Source organism: Centroberyx gerrardi, chromosome 8 (assembly GCF_048128805.1).
Source record: "Centroberyx gerrardi isolate f3 chromosome 8, fCenGer3.hap1.cur.20231027, whole genome shotgun sequence".
NCBI lineage: Eukaryota > Metazoa > Chordata > Actinopteri > Beryciformes > Berycidae > Centroberyx > Centroberyx gerrardi.
Genome location: NC_136004.1, coordinates 33793928 through 33806427, shown reverse-complemented (window position 1 = coordinate 33806427; position 12500 = coordinate 33793928). Strand labels below are relative to the sequence as shown.

Genomic DNA, 12500 nt, shown 5'->3' with positions numbered 1-12500 from the left:
TGATGGCCGACATCAACACACTGGGCCAGGAGAAGAACAACGCTCTGCTGGCCAACAGGGACCTGCAGATAGAGGTGATGCTGACCCCTGACCCCTGACCTCTGACCTCTGACCCCTGAGCTCTGAGCTCTGACCCCTGACTTCTGCCCTCCGACCTCTGCCCTCTGACCTTAACTCTTAACTGCTAACCTTTAACCCCTGACTCCCAAAAGAAGAACAATGCTCTGCTGGCCAACAGGGACCTGCAGATAGAGGTGATGCTGACCCCTGACCCCTGACCCCTGACCTCTGACCCCTGACCTCTGACCCCTGACCTCTGCCCTCTGACCTTAACTCTTAACTGCTAACCTTTAATCCCCGACTCCCAAAAGAAGAACAACGCTCTGCTGGCCAACAGGGACCTGCAGATAGAGGTGATGCTGACCTCTGACCCCTGACCCCTGACCTCTGTCCTCTGACCTTAACACCTAACTCTTAACCGCTAACCTTTAACCCCTGACCCCAAAAGAAGAACAACGCTCTGCTAGCTAACAGAGACTTACAGATAGAGGTGTTACTGACCTCTGACCCCTGACCTCTGACCCTTGACCTTAACCCTTAATAGGAATATTGTGATCATGTGACTTCTGAACACAGAACAGCTGACCGGAGCGCATCTCGTCTCGTTTGTCTTCACAGCTCTTCTTCTTCTGCAGAAATGTTTCAGGAACTTTCTGCTCATTTTTTGTTCTTTAACCAGTAGAACTACTGACCTCTGACCTGTCAGGCTGTCACTTCCTGCTGTGATCGGTCTACTTCCTGTTTCTCTGGTATCTGACTAGACTGTGTGTGTGTGTGTGTGTGTGTGTGTGTGTGTGTGTGTGTGCAGGTGGAGCGTCTGAAACACACTCTGCTGCGTACGGAGAGCGAGACCCGTCTGCTGAAACGACGAACACTGAGACCACTGCAGGAGGTAGACAGACAGGCAGACAGACAGGCAGGCAGACAGGCAGACAGACAGGCAGACAGACAGGCAGGCAGGCAGGCAGACAGACAGGCAGGCAGACAGACAGGCAGGCAGACAGACAGACAGGCAGGCAGACAAACAGACAGACAGACAGGCAGACAGACAGACAGGTAGACAGACAGGCAGACAGACAGACAGACAGACAGACAGGCAGGCAGACAGACAGGCAGGCAGACAGACAGACAGACAGACAGGACAGACAGGCAGGCAGACAGGTAGACAGACAGGCAGACAGACAGACAGACAGACAGGCAGGCAGACAGACAGACAGGCAGGCAGACAGACAGGCAGGCAGACAGGCAGGCAGACAGGCAGACAGACAGGCAGGCAGACAGGCAGACAGACAGGCAGGCAGACAGGCAGGCAGACAGACAGACAGACAGACAGACAGACAGGCAGACAGACAGGCAGGCAGACAGGCAGGCAGGCAGACAGACAGACAGACAGACAGACAGACAGACAGACAGACAGGCAGACAGACAGCTTTAAAAAACAACAATATCAAATATTCCTAAATGTCTGAACTTGTGATCATATGATCTGATCTGTCCGTCTGCAGAGCAGGAGTGTAGCTCTGCCCACCCAGACCTCCAACCACATCACACAGGAGGAGAAGAAAACGAAGGAGCAGGAGGAGAAGAAAGGGGAGAAGAAAGAGGAGAAGAAAGAGGAGAAGAAAGAGGAGAAGCAGGAGGAGAAGAAAGAGGAGAAGAAAGAGGAGAAGCAGGAGGAGAAGAAAGAGGAGAAGAAGAGTCAAGCTCCTCAGCAGCTGAACCTCGTCTCTTCTGTCCTCAAACTGAGGAGGGAGCTACACAGAGCAGAGGAGCAGAGAACCAGGGTGAGGAGAGGAGGAGGAGAGGAGAGGAGGAGGTGAAGAGAGGAGGAGAGGAGAGGAGAGGAGAGGAGGAGAGGAGAGGAGAGGAGAGGAGGAGAGGAGGGGAGGAGGTGAAGTGAGGAGGAGAGGAGAGGAGAGAGGAGGGGAGAGGAGGAGGTGAAGAGAGGAGAGGAGAGGAGAGGAGAGGAGAGGAGGAGGTGAAGAGAGGAGGAGAGGAGAGGAGAGGAGAGGGGAGAGGAGAGGAGGAGGTGAAGTGAGGAGGAGAGGAGAGGAGAGAGGAGGGGAGAGGAGGAGAGGAGGAGGTGAAGAGAGGAGAGGAGAGGAGAGGAGAGGAGGAGGTGAAGAGAGGAGAGGAGGGGAGAGGAGAGGAGGAGAGGAGAGGAGAGGAGGAGAGGAGGAGGTGAAGAGAGGAGAGGAGAGGAGAGGAGAGAGGAGAGGAGAGGAGAGGAGGAGGTGAAGAGAGGAGAGGAGAGGAGAGGAGAGGAGAGGAGAGGAGGAGGTGAAAGGGGAGGAGATGTTAGAGGAGAGGGAGAATGGACAGATATCACATGACCTGTCAGGAGGTCATGTGTCACTCAGAGTCAGCTGTTGGATTCTGGCTCCATGTGGTTTGTTGTATTTTTCTTCTTCGTGGGTTACTGTCCCGCAGGGTGCTCAGCAGATGCTCGTTCCACCTTCAGTAACTTTACTGCTGATTCCTGGAAGAAGTTTCCAGCCGCTGGTTTCAGTGTGAGGAAGATCTGCAGTCTGAGCAGCTCAGGAGGAGCCGGGCGTTGCTTCAGAAATACACGATTTCCAATATTGAAACCGGCGGTGAATTCTTCTTCTTCCTCTTCCAGTAATCACTCAGATATTCATTAATGTGCTTTCACTTGTTTGCTTTATGAGTAATTTTACATTTTTTTCAATCACACTAAATGCAATCATTTACATCTAAATGTATATTAATTGAAAAGAACATGTATCCTAACTAGGATATAGTAACATTTCTACTCAATTGTATTCAGCAACTTCCCGTTTCCACCACATAACACATTAATACAGAATATTCTCATCAATCAACCGGTTATCAAACCATCAGAGCTTTTTACATCACCAGCAAATCAGTCCAGCTTCAGTTCATGAAGCTGCTCATGTTACATCATGTTCAGTGAATCTCTTCTACAAACAAATCTGTTAACTATTTAACTCAACCAGCAAATCACCTCAAACTGTTCTGTAGAGCCAGGTGAAGCCGGGGCGGGGTGTGTTTGTTCTGTAGAGCCAGGTGAAGCCGGGGCAGGGTGTGTTTGTTCTGTAGAGCCAGGTGAAGCCGGGGCAGGGTGTGTTTGTTCTGTAGAGCCAGGTGAAGCCGGGGCGGGGTGTGTTTGTTCTGTAGAGCCAGGTGAAGCCGAGGCGGGGTGTGTTTGTTTTGTAGAGCCAGGTGAAGCCGGGGCGGGGTGTGTTTGTTTTGTAGAGCCAGGTGAAGCCGGGGCGGGGTGTGTTTGTTCTGTAGAGCCAGGTGAAGCCGGGGCGGGGTGTGTTTGTTTTGTAGAGCCAGGTGAAGCCGGGGCGGGGTGTGTTTGTTTTGTAGAGCCAGGTGAAGCTGAGGTGGGGTGTGTTTGTTTTCAGAGCCAGGAGGAGAAGGAGGAGCTGGAGCTGCGGTGCGCCCGGCTGAAGGGAGACGCCAGGATGTACCGCCAACGAAACAAACAAACCCTCAGACAACTGGAGGAGGTGATCCGAGAGAGAGACAAGGTGGGATTTATAATGATAATGATAATAATAATAATGATAATAATAATAATAATAATAATAATAATAATAATAATACACATTTATATAAAGTTAGAAAAACCAGACCAGGCTTCATATTATTATTGTTATTATTATTCAATCAAATGTCAAAATAATAATAATAAACAATAGTTTATTATTGTCAGAGCAGCAGGAGGAGTCCAGGTTGTACCTTCAGTATACAATATTAATAATAATAATAATAATAATAAACCTTGTTTTGAGAACACTTTTCAAAACGAAGAGCACCTCAGACCGCTGAGCCTCCGGGACGCCCCCACCGTTCTGATCTAATTTTGTGAGATTCTACTATTTGCTTTTTATCAACAGAATTGTGCATCGCGATAACTTAATATTATTATTTCATCATGATATCATTCTATTGACAGACAATAAATTATAATATTGAATTATTGCCTGGCCCTAATGTGACCTAAAGGAGGCATGTAGACAGAGAAGTGTCAGGGATCTAGAATCGAACCCTGGGGAACACCAGATGTAAGACGAGTGGAGGACGAAGACACTTCTCCAAAACCACTGAAGAAGAGCTGCTGCTGAGGCCTGAAGGAAGCAGCTGAGAGAAACCATGTGGACGTTACATCTGTCTGAATGTTATGTGTGATGTGGGCGTTTCAGGCGCTGAGCTGCCGGGCGGCGCAGCAGGAGGAGGCGCGGCTGCTCCTGCAGGAGAAGGACCAGTACAGGGAGCAGGTCAGACAGCTGACCGAGCAATCTGATAGGCTGGAACTGCTCCTGCTGCGCTCCCAGGGGGAGGAGCTACAGCTGAGGACACGCCTCCGCAGACTGACCTACAACACGCACCAGGTCACACTCACACACACACACACACACTCATCATTACATGATAGTATAATAATGCATAATACTGATGATGATGATGAAGGTGACTGTCTCCTCAGTGTGAGAGGAGTGTGAGCAGTGAGGAAGAGGAGGAGCCAGCAGAGAGCGCTGCTAAAGGTGAGAGGTCAAGGGTCAGCTGGTGTTGTGTGAAGTGAGGTCACATGACCTCGTCTGGTTATAAAGTAATAATAATAAAGTAATAGTCATGTCATGTTAAGTCATGTCATGTCATGTTGTATGAAGTCATGTCGTGTGAAGTCATGTCATGTCATCTTGAGTCATGTCCTGTCGTGTGAAGTCATGTCGTGTTAAGTCATGTCTTGTCATGTGAAGTCATGTCATGTTAAGTCATGTCTTGTCATGTGAAGTCATGTTGTGTTAAGTCATGTCATGTTAAGTCATATCATGTTGTCATGCCGTGTTAAGTCATGTCGTGTGAAGTCATGTCGTGTGAAGTCATGTCGTGTGAAGTCATATCATGTTAAGTCATGTCGTGTTAAGTCATGTCGTGTGAAGTCATGTCGTGTGAAGTCATATCATGTTAAGTCATGTCGTGTGAAGTCATGTCGTGTGAAGTCATATCATGTTAAGTCATGTCGTGTTAAGTCATATCATGTTAAGTCATGTCGTGTTAAGTCATATCATGTTAAGTCATGTCGTGTTAAGTCATATCATGTTGTCATGCCGTGTTAAGTCATGTCGTGTGAAGTCATGTCGTGTGAATTCATGTCATGTTAAGTCATGTCGTGTTAAGTCATGTTGTGTGAAGTCATGTCATGTTAAGTCATGTCGTGTGAAGTCATGCCGTGTTAAGTCATGTCATGTTGTGTGAAGTCATGTCATGTGAAGTCTTGTCATGTTGTGTGAAGTCATGTCGTGTGAAGTCATGTTGTGTTAAGTCATGTCGTGTCATGTGAAGTCATGTCATGTTAAGTCATGTCTTGTCATGTGAAGTCATGTCATGTTAAGTCATGTCTTGTCATGTGAAGTCATGTCATGTTAAGTCATGTCTTGTCATGTGAAGTCATGTCGTGTCATGTCATGTTAAGTCATGTCTTGTCATGTGAAGTCATGTCGTGTCATGTCATGTTAAGTCATGTCTTGTCATGTGAAGTCATGTCATGTTAAGTCATGTCTTGTCATGTGAAGTCATGTCGTGTCATGTCATGTTAAGTCATGTCTTGTCATGTGAAGTCATGTCGTGTCATGTCATGTTAAGTCATGTCTTGTCATGTGAAGTCATGTCGTGTCATGTCATGTTAAGTCATGTCTTGTCATGTGAAGTCATGTCGTGTCATGTCATGTTAAGTCATGTCTTGTCATGTGAAGTCATGTCATGTTAAGTCATGTCTTGTCATGTGAAGTCATGTCATGTTAAGTCATGTCTTGTCATGTGAAGTCATGTCATGTTAAGTCATGTCTTGTCATGTGAAGTCATGTCATGTTAAGTCATGTCTTGTCATGTGAAGTCATGTTGTGTTAAGTCATGTCATGTCGTGTTAAGTCATGTCTTGTCATGTGAAGTCATGTCGTGTCATGTCATGTTAAGTCATGTCTTGTCATGTGAAGTCATGTCGTGTCATGTCATGTTAAGTCATGTCTTGTCATGTGAAGTCATGTCATGTTAAGTCATGTCTTGTCATGTGAAGTCATGTTGTGTTAAGTCATGTCATGTCGTGTTAAGTCATGTCGTGCCGTGTTAAGTCATGTCCTGTCGTGTGAAGTCATGTTGTGTTAAGTCATGTCGTGTCATGTGAAGTCATGTCATGTTAAGTCATGTCATGTCATGTCGTGTGAAGTCATGCTGTGTTAAGTCATGTCATGTCGTGTGAAGTCATGCTGTGTTAAGTCATGTCGTGTCATGTGAAGTCATGTCAAGTCATGTCATGTCATGTCGTGTGAAGTCATGCTGTGTTAAGTCATGTCGTGTCATGTGACATCACGTGCTGTCCAGGCAGCAGTGAGGATGTTCCCAGTGGAACGTCGGGGGAGAACGAGGAGGCTGCAGCGCTGCAACGCCACGACTCTCCTGCAGGAGGCGCTGCAGAGGCAGAGGAGCCGCCCAGCACTGCTGCACCATGGGTAATATTCTGCTCTCTGACCTGCAGGCAGACAGGAAACACACCTGTCTCTCTCTCTCTACCTGTCTCTCTCTCAATTTTCAATTTCAGTTTCAACTTGCTTTACTGGCATGACACGTAAATAAACTCTCTCTCTCTATATATGTCTCTCTCTACCGGTCTCTCTCTCTCTCTACCCATCTCTCTCTCTGTCTCTCTCTCCAGGAAGTTGAGATGTCAGACGGGCGTTCAAGGTCCAAAGGTCGACCAAACTTCATCTACCGCAGGTGGGCGGAGCTACTTTATTTCACTTAAATCAAACTTCATTGAACCGGTGAAGCAGACCGGTCGGTCCGACATCTGACCCCGTTCTGCTTCCTGTTTCCATGACAACAGGAAACGAGCCCTCAGGTCAAAGGTCATCGTTAAGGAGTACGCACCCTGTAACCTTGACGACAGCAGCGGAAGTGACATCACAGACTCCGACTGAGCGTGTCTGCTGTGTTCCTGCGGCTCAGCGCTTCCTGATGCGACTGATGACTTCCTGACGGAAGAAGCCGAGATTCAAAGATCCAGCAACAGAAACATGTTCGGCCATGTTGCTTCACTTCAAACGAGTCGATCAAGTTTTTTTCTTGCAAATTGCTGACTTTAATCTCAGAAATTCTGAGTTATTTCTTGCAAATTTCATTTTTTTTTCACCCCCGGCTGCAATAAAAAACAAAAAAGTCATTTACAATTTCCCTGAAACGCCATCACAGTTCACTCACACCAGTAAGATTTCTACTGTTAGTTTTCATTTTTATCTAAAGTGTTTCTTATTTACCCGACCGAAGTCTTTCCAAACCTTCACCAGCTTGTTTTAGTTCCTGAACTGAACCGGTTCAACCTGCAGCTGAAGCCGGTTCATGTTTCTGTCACAGAATCCAGTTCACAGCAAGAAAATCTGTTTCAGAGTTTCTGCTCATCTCATGAAATCTTTTGAGATCCGGTTTTAAAAATGTTTTTCTCTCTCACAAACTGTTAAAGTCGCGTGATGGAGGAGACTCTGTCATAACTCTGTTAATATCACACATCATATTATTATCTCTCACATCAGCATTATATATCATACATCATTCATCACACAGCTTATTACTGCTTCATTTCCATCTGCTGGTCAAACCTGCGTGATGAAGCTTCACTCAGATCTCCTGGAGCCGGGCTGAACCTGAACTCACCGCAGCAGAACAAATCACACAGTAAATAAATCAAACAAAAATTAAAACCAAACAAAAACAAAATAATCTTTCTCAAAGTGTTTGCATCAGTCGTTTTTCCTTTGATTCTTTCCTTCTCTTCTCTCCATCAGACTGTATTTTAACCTTTAAATAAACAGCAGGAATTCCTGGTTTTCTTCTGTGTGAAAACAACTTCTCTGTTTCAGTCAGAAACCTGTGATCAGTTCATCACTGATCCATCTGATCAATTCAACATTAACATCAGTGTGTTTGCTGGCTAGTTAGCTAGCTAACAGTTTGTTCAGGTTAACTGAGTGTATGTGTGCATACATTCTCAAATGCTTTTATTTTGTTGTGAAGTGTGCAGAGACCCCTTGGGGTGATACACTATTACACTACCATTACACTATAAATAAATAAAAACTGAACTGAAAAACTGACTCTTCTCAAGCTACAACTCAGAGTGTTTTGGAGTAGAGACTAGGGCTAAAGACAAGACAGTTTACTGTGTCACAGTAACCAAATCCACCTTATCACACTATTCACTTTTACTGAGAACGTTACTGAATGGATCTACAGCCACACCACAACAAGCTGACTCAGCTGCTCTCTGCTTCTAGCTGCTTCATACAGATTTACACTTTATTAACTAACACACAGTTCTACAGATTTACACTTTATTAACTAACACACAGTTCTACAGATTTACACTTTATTAACTAACACACAGTTCTACAGATTTACACTTTATTAACTAACACACAGTTCTACAGATTTACACTTTATTAACTAACACACAGTTCTACATGTTCCTCCATCATGGAGACAGGCTGCAGCAGGTTGGTGATAAAACTGTAAATTCTGTATTTTCCAATAGGAAGCTCTTATCTCCCATCTTTCCCACGAACTTGAATACAGCACGGCGCCGCGAGCCCGTTGTCATGGAGACGCAGAGACGCTCCGGCTGTCTCAAACACCGGGACAAAAACTAAACCGTTGAAGTCCGCAGCAGCTGAAGCAGCGCAGGGAACCGGGTTCACTCGACGGGTTCCGGTTCTGTCAGATCGTTTCAACAGCTGAAGAGTCTCAGCTCGTCTCTCTGTTAGCTAGCGGCCAAGCTAACGGGTTAGCCTGTTAGCCTGTTAGCCTGTTAGCATGTGGGAGAGCAGAGCGGTTCCGAGCGGGAAGGTTTACCGACAGCTGTTTGATGCTCAGGTGGGTCAAAGGTCAGTTTGTCCGTCCTGGCCTGGTCCTGACTCGGTCCTGACTCGGTCCTGACCTGGTCCTGACCTGGTCCTGGCTCGGTCCTGACTCGGTCCTGGCTCGGTCCTGACCTGGTCCTGACCCGGTCCTGACCCGGTCCTGGCTCGGTCCTGACCCGGTCCTGGCTCGGTCCTGACTCGGTCCTGACTCGGTCCTGACCTGGTCCTGACTCGGTCCTGACCTGGTCCAGACCTGGTCCTGACTCGGTCCTGGCTCGGTCCTGGCTCGGTCCTGACTCGGTCCTGACCTGGTCCTGACCTGGTCCTGGCTCGGTCCTGACTCGGTCCTGACTCGGTCCTGACCCGGTCCTGACCCGGTCCTGGCCCGGTCCTGACCCGGTCCTGGCTCGGTCCTGACCCGGTCCTCCAGACTGAGACTGAGCTGAACCTTCATCACGAAGCATCACATCTGATGTTATTAACTTTTGTCTCTGAAACATGTTGCTGAAGTGTTTCCTTCACCGTCAGCAAAACATTTCCTCACAAAGTTGGAAATCCCATAATAATATTTCACAGTGTCAGTCACGGTGTTGGTGACGTCATACCTGACAGCATGAACCCCTGTTTCATTTCCTCCTGTCAGGACAGAGGGATTGTGGGTTTTGTAAGTTTTTATTTTGTGTGAAAACAACGAAGAAGAACAGGAAGTCTCAGACTGCCGGTTCAGTTCGAACAGCAGGGACTTCTGAGGTTTCAAATGATAAATTTACTTCTGTATTTTGCATGAAAACACTGAAGATGTGCAGTTAGTGTGTCACAGGGAAGTGTTGCTGAGGGCAGACAGGCTGGAGGAACACTGACGGAGGTGAAGAAGGAGCAGAAGAGTCTGTAGATTGTGTCAGTTGTCCAGGTGGACAGACGTCAGAAAGTAACATAAAAACAAAAGAGCTGAAGATGATTCACTTCACACCGTTTTGGGCAATGAACAGAAGAGTTTATTAAACTGTGTGTGTGTGTGTGTGTGTCTCTGCAGGTTCAGCTGTCCAGGTCGCTGCTGGCCGGGCGGGGGGGCCTGAAGACCACCTGTCTGTCTGCCTGTCTGTCTGCTGAGGACAGCACAGACAGACAGGACAGCAACACACACAGCAACACAACAGACAGGTAGACTGACCGACTGACCGACTGACCGACCGACCGACTGACCGACAGACCGACTGACCGACAGACCGACTGACCGACAGACCGACTGACCGACCGACAGACCGACTGACCGACCGACCGACCGACCGACAGACCGACTGACCGACAGACCGACAGACCGACTGACCGACTGACCGACTGACCGACCGACTGACCGACTGACCGACAGACCGACCGACTGACCGACTGACCGACTGACCGACTGACCGACCGACTGACCGACCGACCGACCGACCGACCGACAGACCGACTGACTGACCGACAGACCGACTGACCGACCGACCGACTGACCGACAGACCGACTGACCGACTGACCGCAGACTGACTCCAGTCTGCTGGTCTGCTGTCTGTGACTCTCCAGATAACAGACAGGATGTGATGTCACTTTCAACACGTTGACCATCTTGGTTCTGTGGCGGTCGTGTTGTTGAAATGACTTCACTGCTCTTTACACATCAGTAAATCAACATGAATATCTTTCATCTGAACTGACTGAACGACCTCTGACTGTCCGGAGGTCAGACTGTCGGAGCTGCTGCGGGTTCAGCAGCTCGGCTCCGATGGCTCAGATGCTGGGAAAGCCTCTGATTGGCCAGTTCGCTCAACGAGCTTAACGGGTCTGTCTGTGATTGGTTACAACAATTGGGCATTAATATACCATTACTCTGCTTAATATTATCAACATGGTCATAAGTATATTGCTTCTTAAATATTTCTCTCTCTCTGCCTGTCTCTCTGTCTGCCTGTCTCTCTGCCTGTCTCTCTGCCTGTCTGTCTCTCTGCCTGTCTCTCTGCCTGTCTGTCTCTCTGCCTACCTGTCTCTCTGCCTGTCTGTCTCTCTGTCTGTCTCTCTGCCTGTCTCTCTGCCTGTCTGTCTCTCTGCCTGTCTGTCTGTCTGTCTCTCTGCCTGTCTGTCTCTCTGCCTGTCTCTCTGTCTGTCTCTCTGCCTGTCTCTCTGCCTGTCTGTCTCTCTGCCTACCTGTCTCTCTGCCTGTCTGTCTCTCTGTCTGTCTCTCTGCCTGTCTCTCTGCCTGTCTGTCTCTCTGCCTGTCTGTCTCTCTGCCTGTCTGTCTGTCTGTCTCTCTGCCTGCCTGTCTCTCTGTCTGCCTGTCTCTCTGCCTGTCTCTCTGCCTGTCTGTCTCTCTGCCTGCCTGTCTCTCTGCCTGTCTCTCTGTCTGTCTCTGCCTGTCTGTCTCTCTGCCTGTCTGTCTCTCCACCTGCCTGTCTGTCTCTCTGCCTGCCTGTCTGTCTCTCCTCCAGCAGGGGGCAGCAGTCAGATGTCAGCAGACTTCCAGACTCTGTCGGTTCGTACCAGAAACACTTCAGTCTGTTCTTGTTGATTGACATTTCCTCATCAGTTCTGACATCCAATCACAGCTGCACCTTCACCCCTTAACCCCGCCCCTTCTCAGTGATTGACAGGCCGAGCTCTGACATCATCGAGCGTCTGAGAGTGAAGAAACGGAGAGACCAATCAGAGGCTTTGGAGCAACTGTACACACAGCTGGCAGTACTGAGCCAGGTACAATACACACTGTACTACACACTGTAATACTGTGTGTACTACACTGTACTACACACTGTACTACACACTGTACTACACACTGTACTACACTGTACTACACACTGTACTACACACTGTACTACACACTGTACTACACTGTACTACACACTGTACTACACTGTACTACACTGTACTACACACTGTACTACACACTGTACTACACTGTACTACACACTGTACTACACACTGTACTACACACTGTACTACACTGTACTACACACTGTACTACACTGTACTACACTGTACTACACACTGTACTACACACTGTACTACACACTGTACTACACACTGTACTACACTGTACTACACTGTACTACACACTGTACTACACACTGTACTACACACTGTACTACACTGTACTACACTGTACTACACTGTACTACACACTGTACTACACACTGTACTACACACTGTACTACACTGTACTACACACTGTACTACACTGTACTACACTGTACTACACACTGTACTACACACTGTACTACACACTGTACTACACTGTACTACACTGTACTACACTGTACTACACACTGTACTACACACTGTACTACACACTGTACTACACTGTACTACACACTGTACTACACTGTACTACACTGTACTACACACTGTACTACACACTGTACTACACACTGTACTACACACTGTACTACACTGTACTACACTGTACTACACACTGTACTACACACTGTACTACACACTGTACTACACTGTACTACACTGTACTACACACTGTACTACACACTGTACTACACACTGTACTACACACTGTAATA

The 12500-nt window shown here is 47.6% G+C and overlaps 2 protein-coding genes across 2 annotated transcripts in view; both read left to right on the top strand.

Annotated features, from left to right (window-relative positions):
- Positions 1–7917, top strand: part of card9 (caspase recruitment domain family, member 9) — a 13328-nt gene extending 5411 nt beyond the window's left edge. Inside the window, exons 5-13 of the mRNA XM_078285268.1 lie at positions 1–74; positions 869–952; positions 1566–1844; positions 3453–3578; positions 4254–4442; positions 4538–4595; positions 6433–6560; positions 6764–6825; positions 6935–7917. The exon at positions 1–74 is cut by the window's left edge and continues 133 nt beyond it. Of these exons, the coding sequence (XP_078141394.1) occupies positions 1–74; positions 869–952; positions 1566–1844; positions 3453–3578; positions 4254–4442; positions 4538–4595; positions 6433–6560; positions 6764–6825; positions 6935–7028 (1094 nt within the window). The 3' untranslated portion in view covers positions 7029–7917. The remainder of the gene's footprint in view (positions 75–868; positions 953–1565; positions 1845–3452; positions 3579–4253; positions 4443–4537; positions 4596–6432; positions 6561–6763; positions 6826–6934) is intronic.
- Positions 7918–8913: 996 nt separating this feature from the next.
- Positions 8914–12500, top strand: part of ccdc180 (coiled-coil domain containing 180) — a 29884-nt gene continuing 26297 nt past the window's right edge. Inside the window, exons 1-3 of the mRNA XM_078285406.1 lie at positions 8914–8973; positions 9994–10045; positions 11573–11682. Coding sequence (XP_078141532.1) covers positions 8914–8973; positions 9994–10045; positions 11573–11682 — 222 coding nt within the window. The remainder of the gene's footprint in view (positions 8974–9993; positions 10046–11572; positions 11683–12500) is intronic.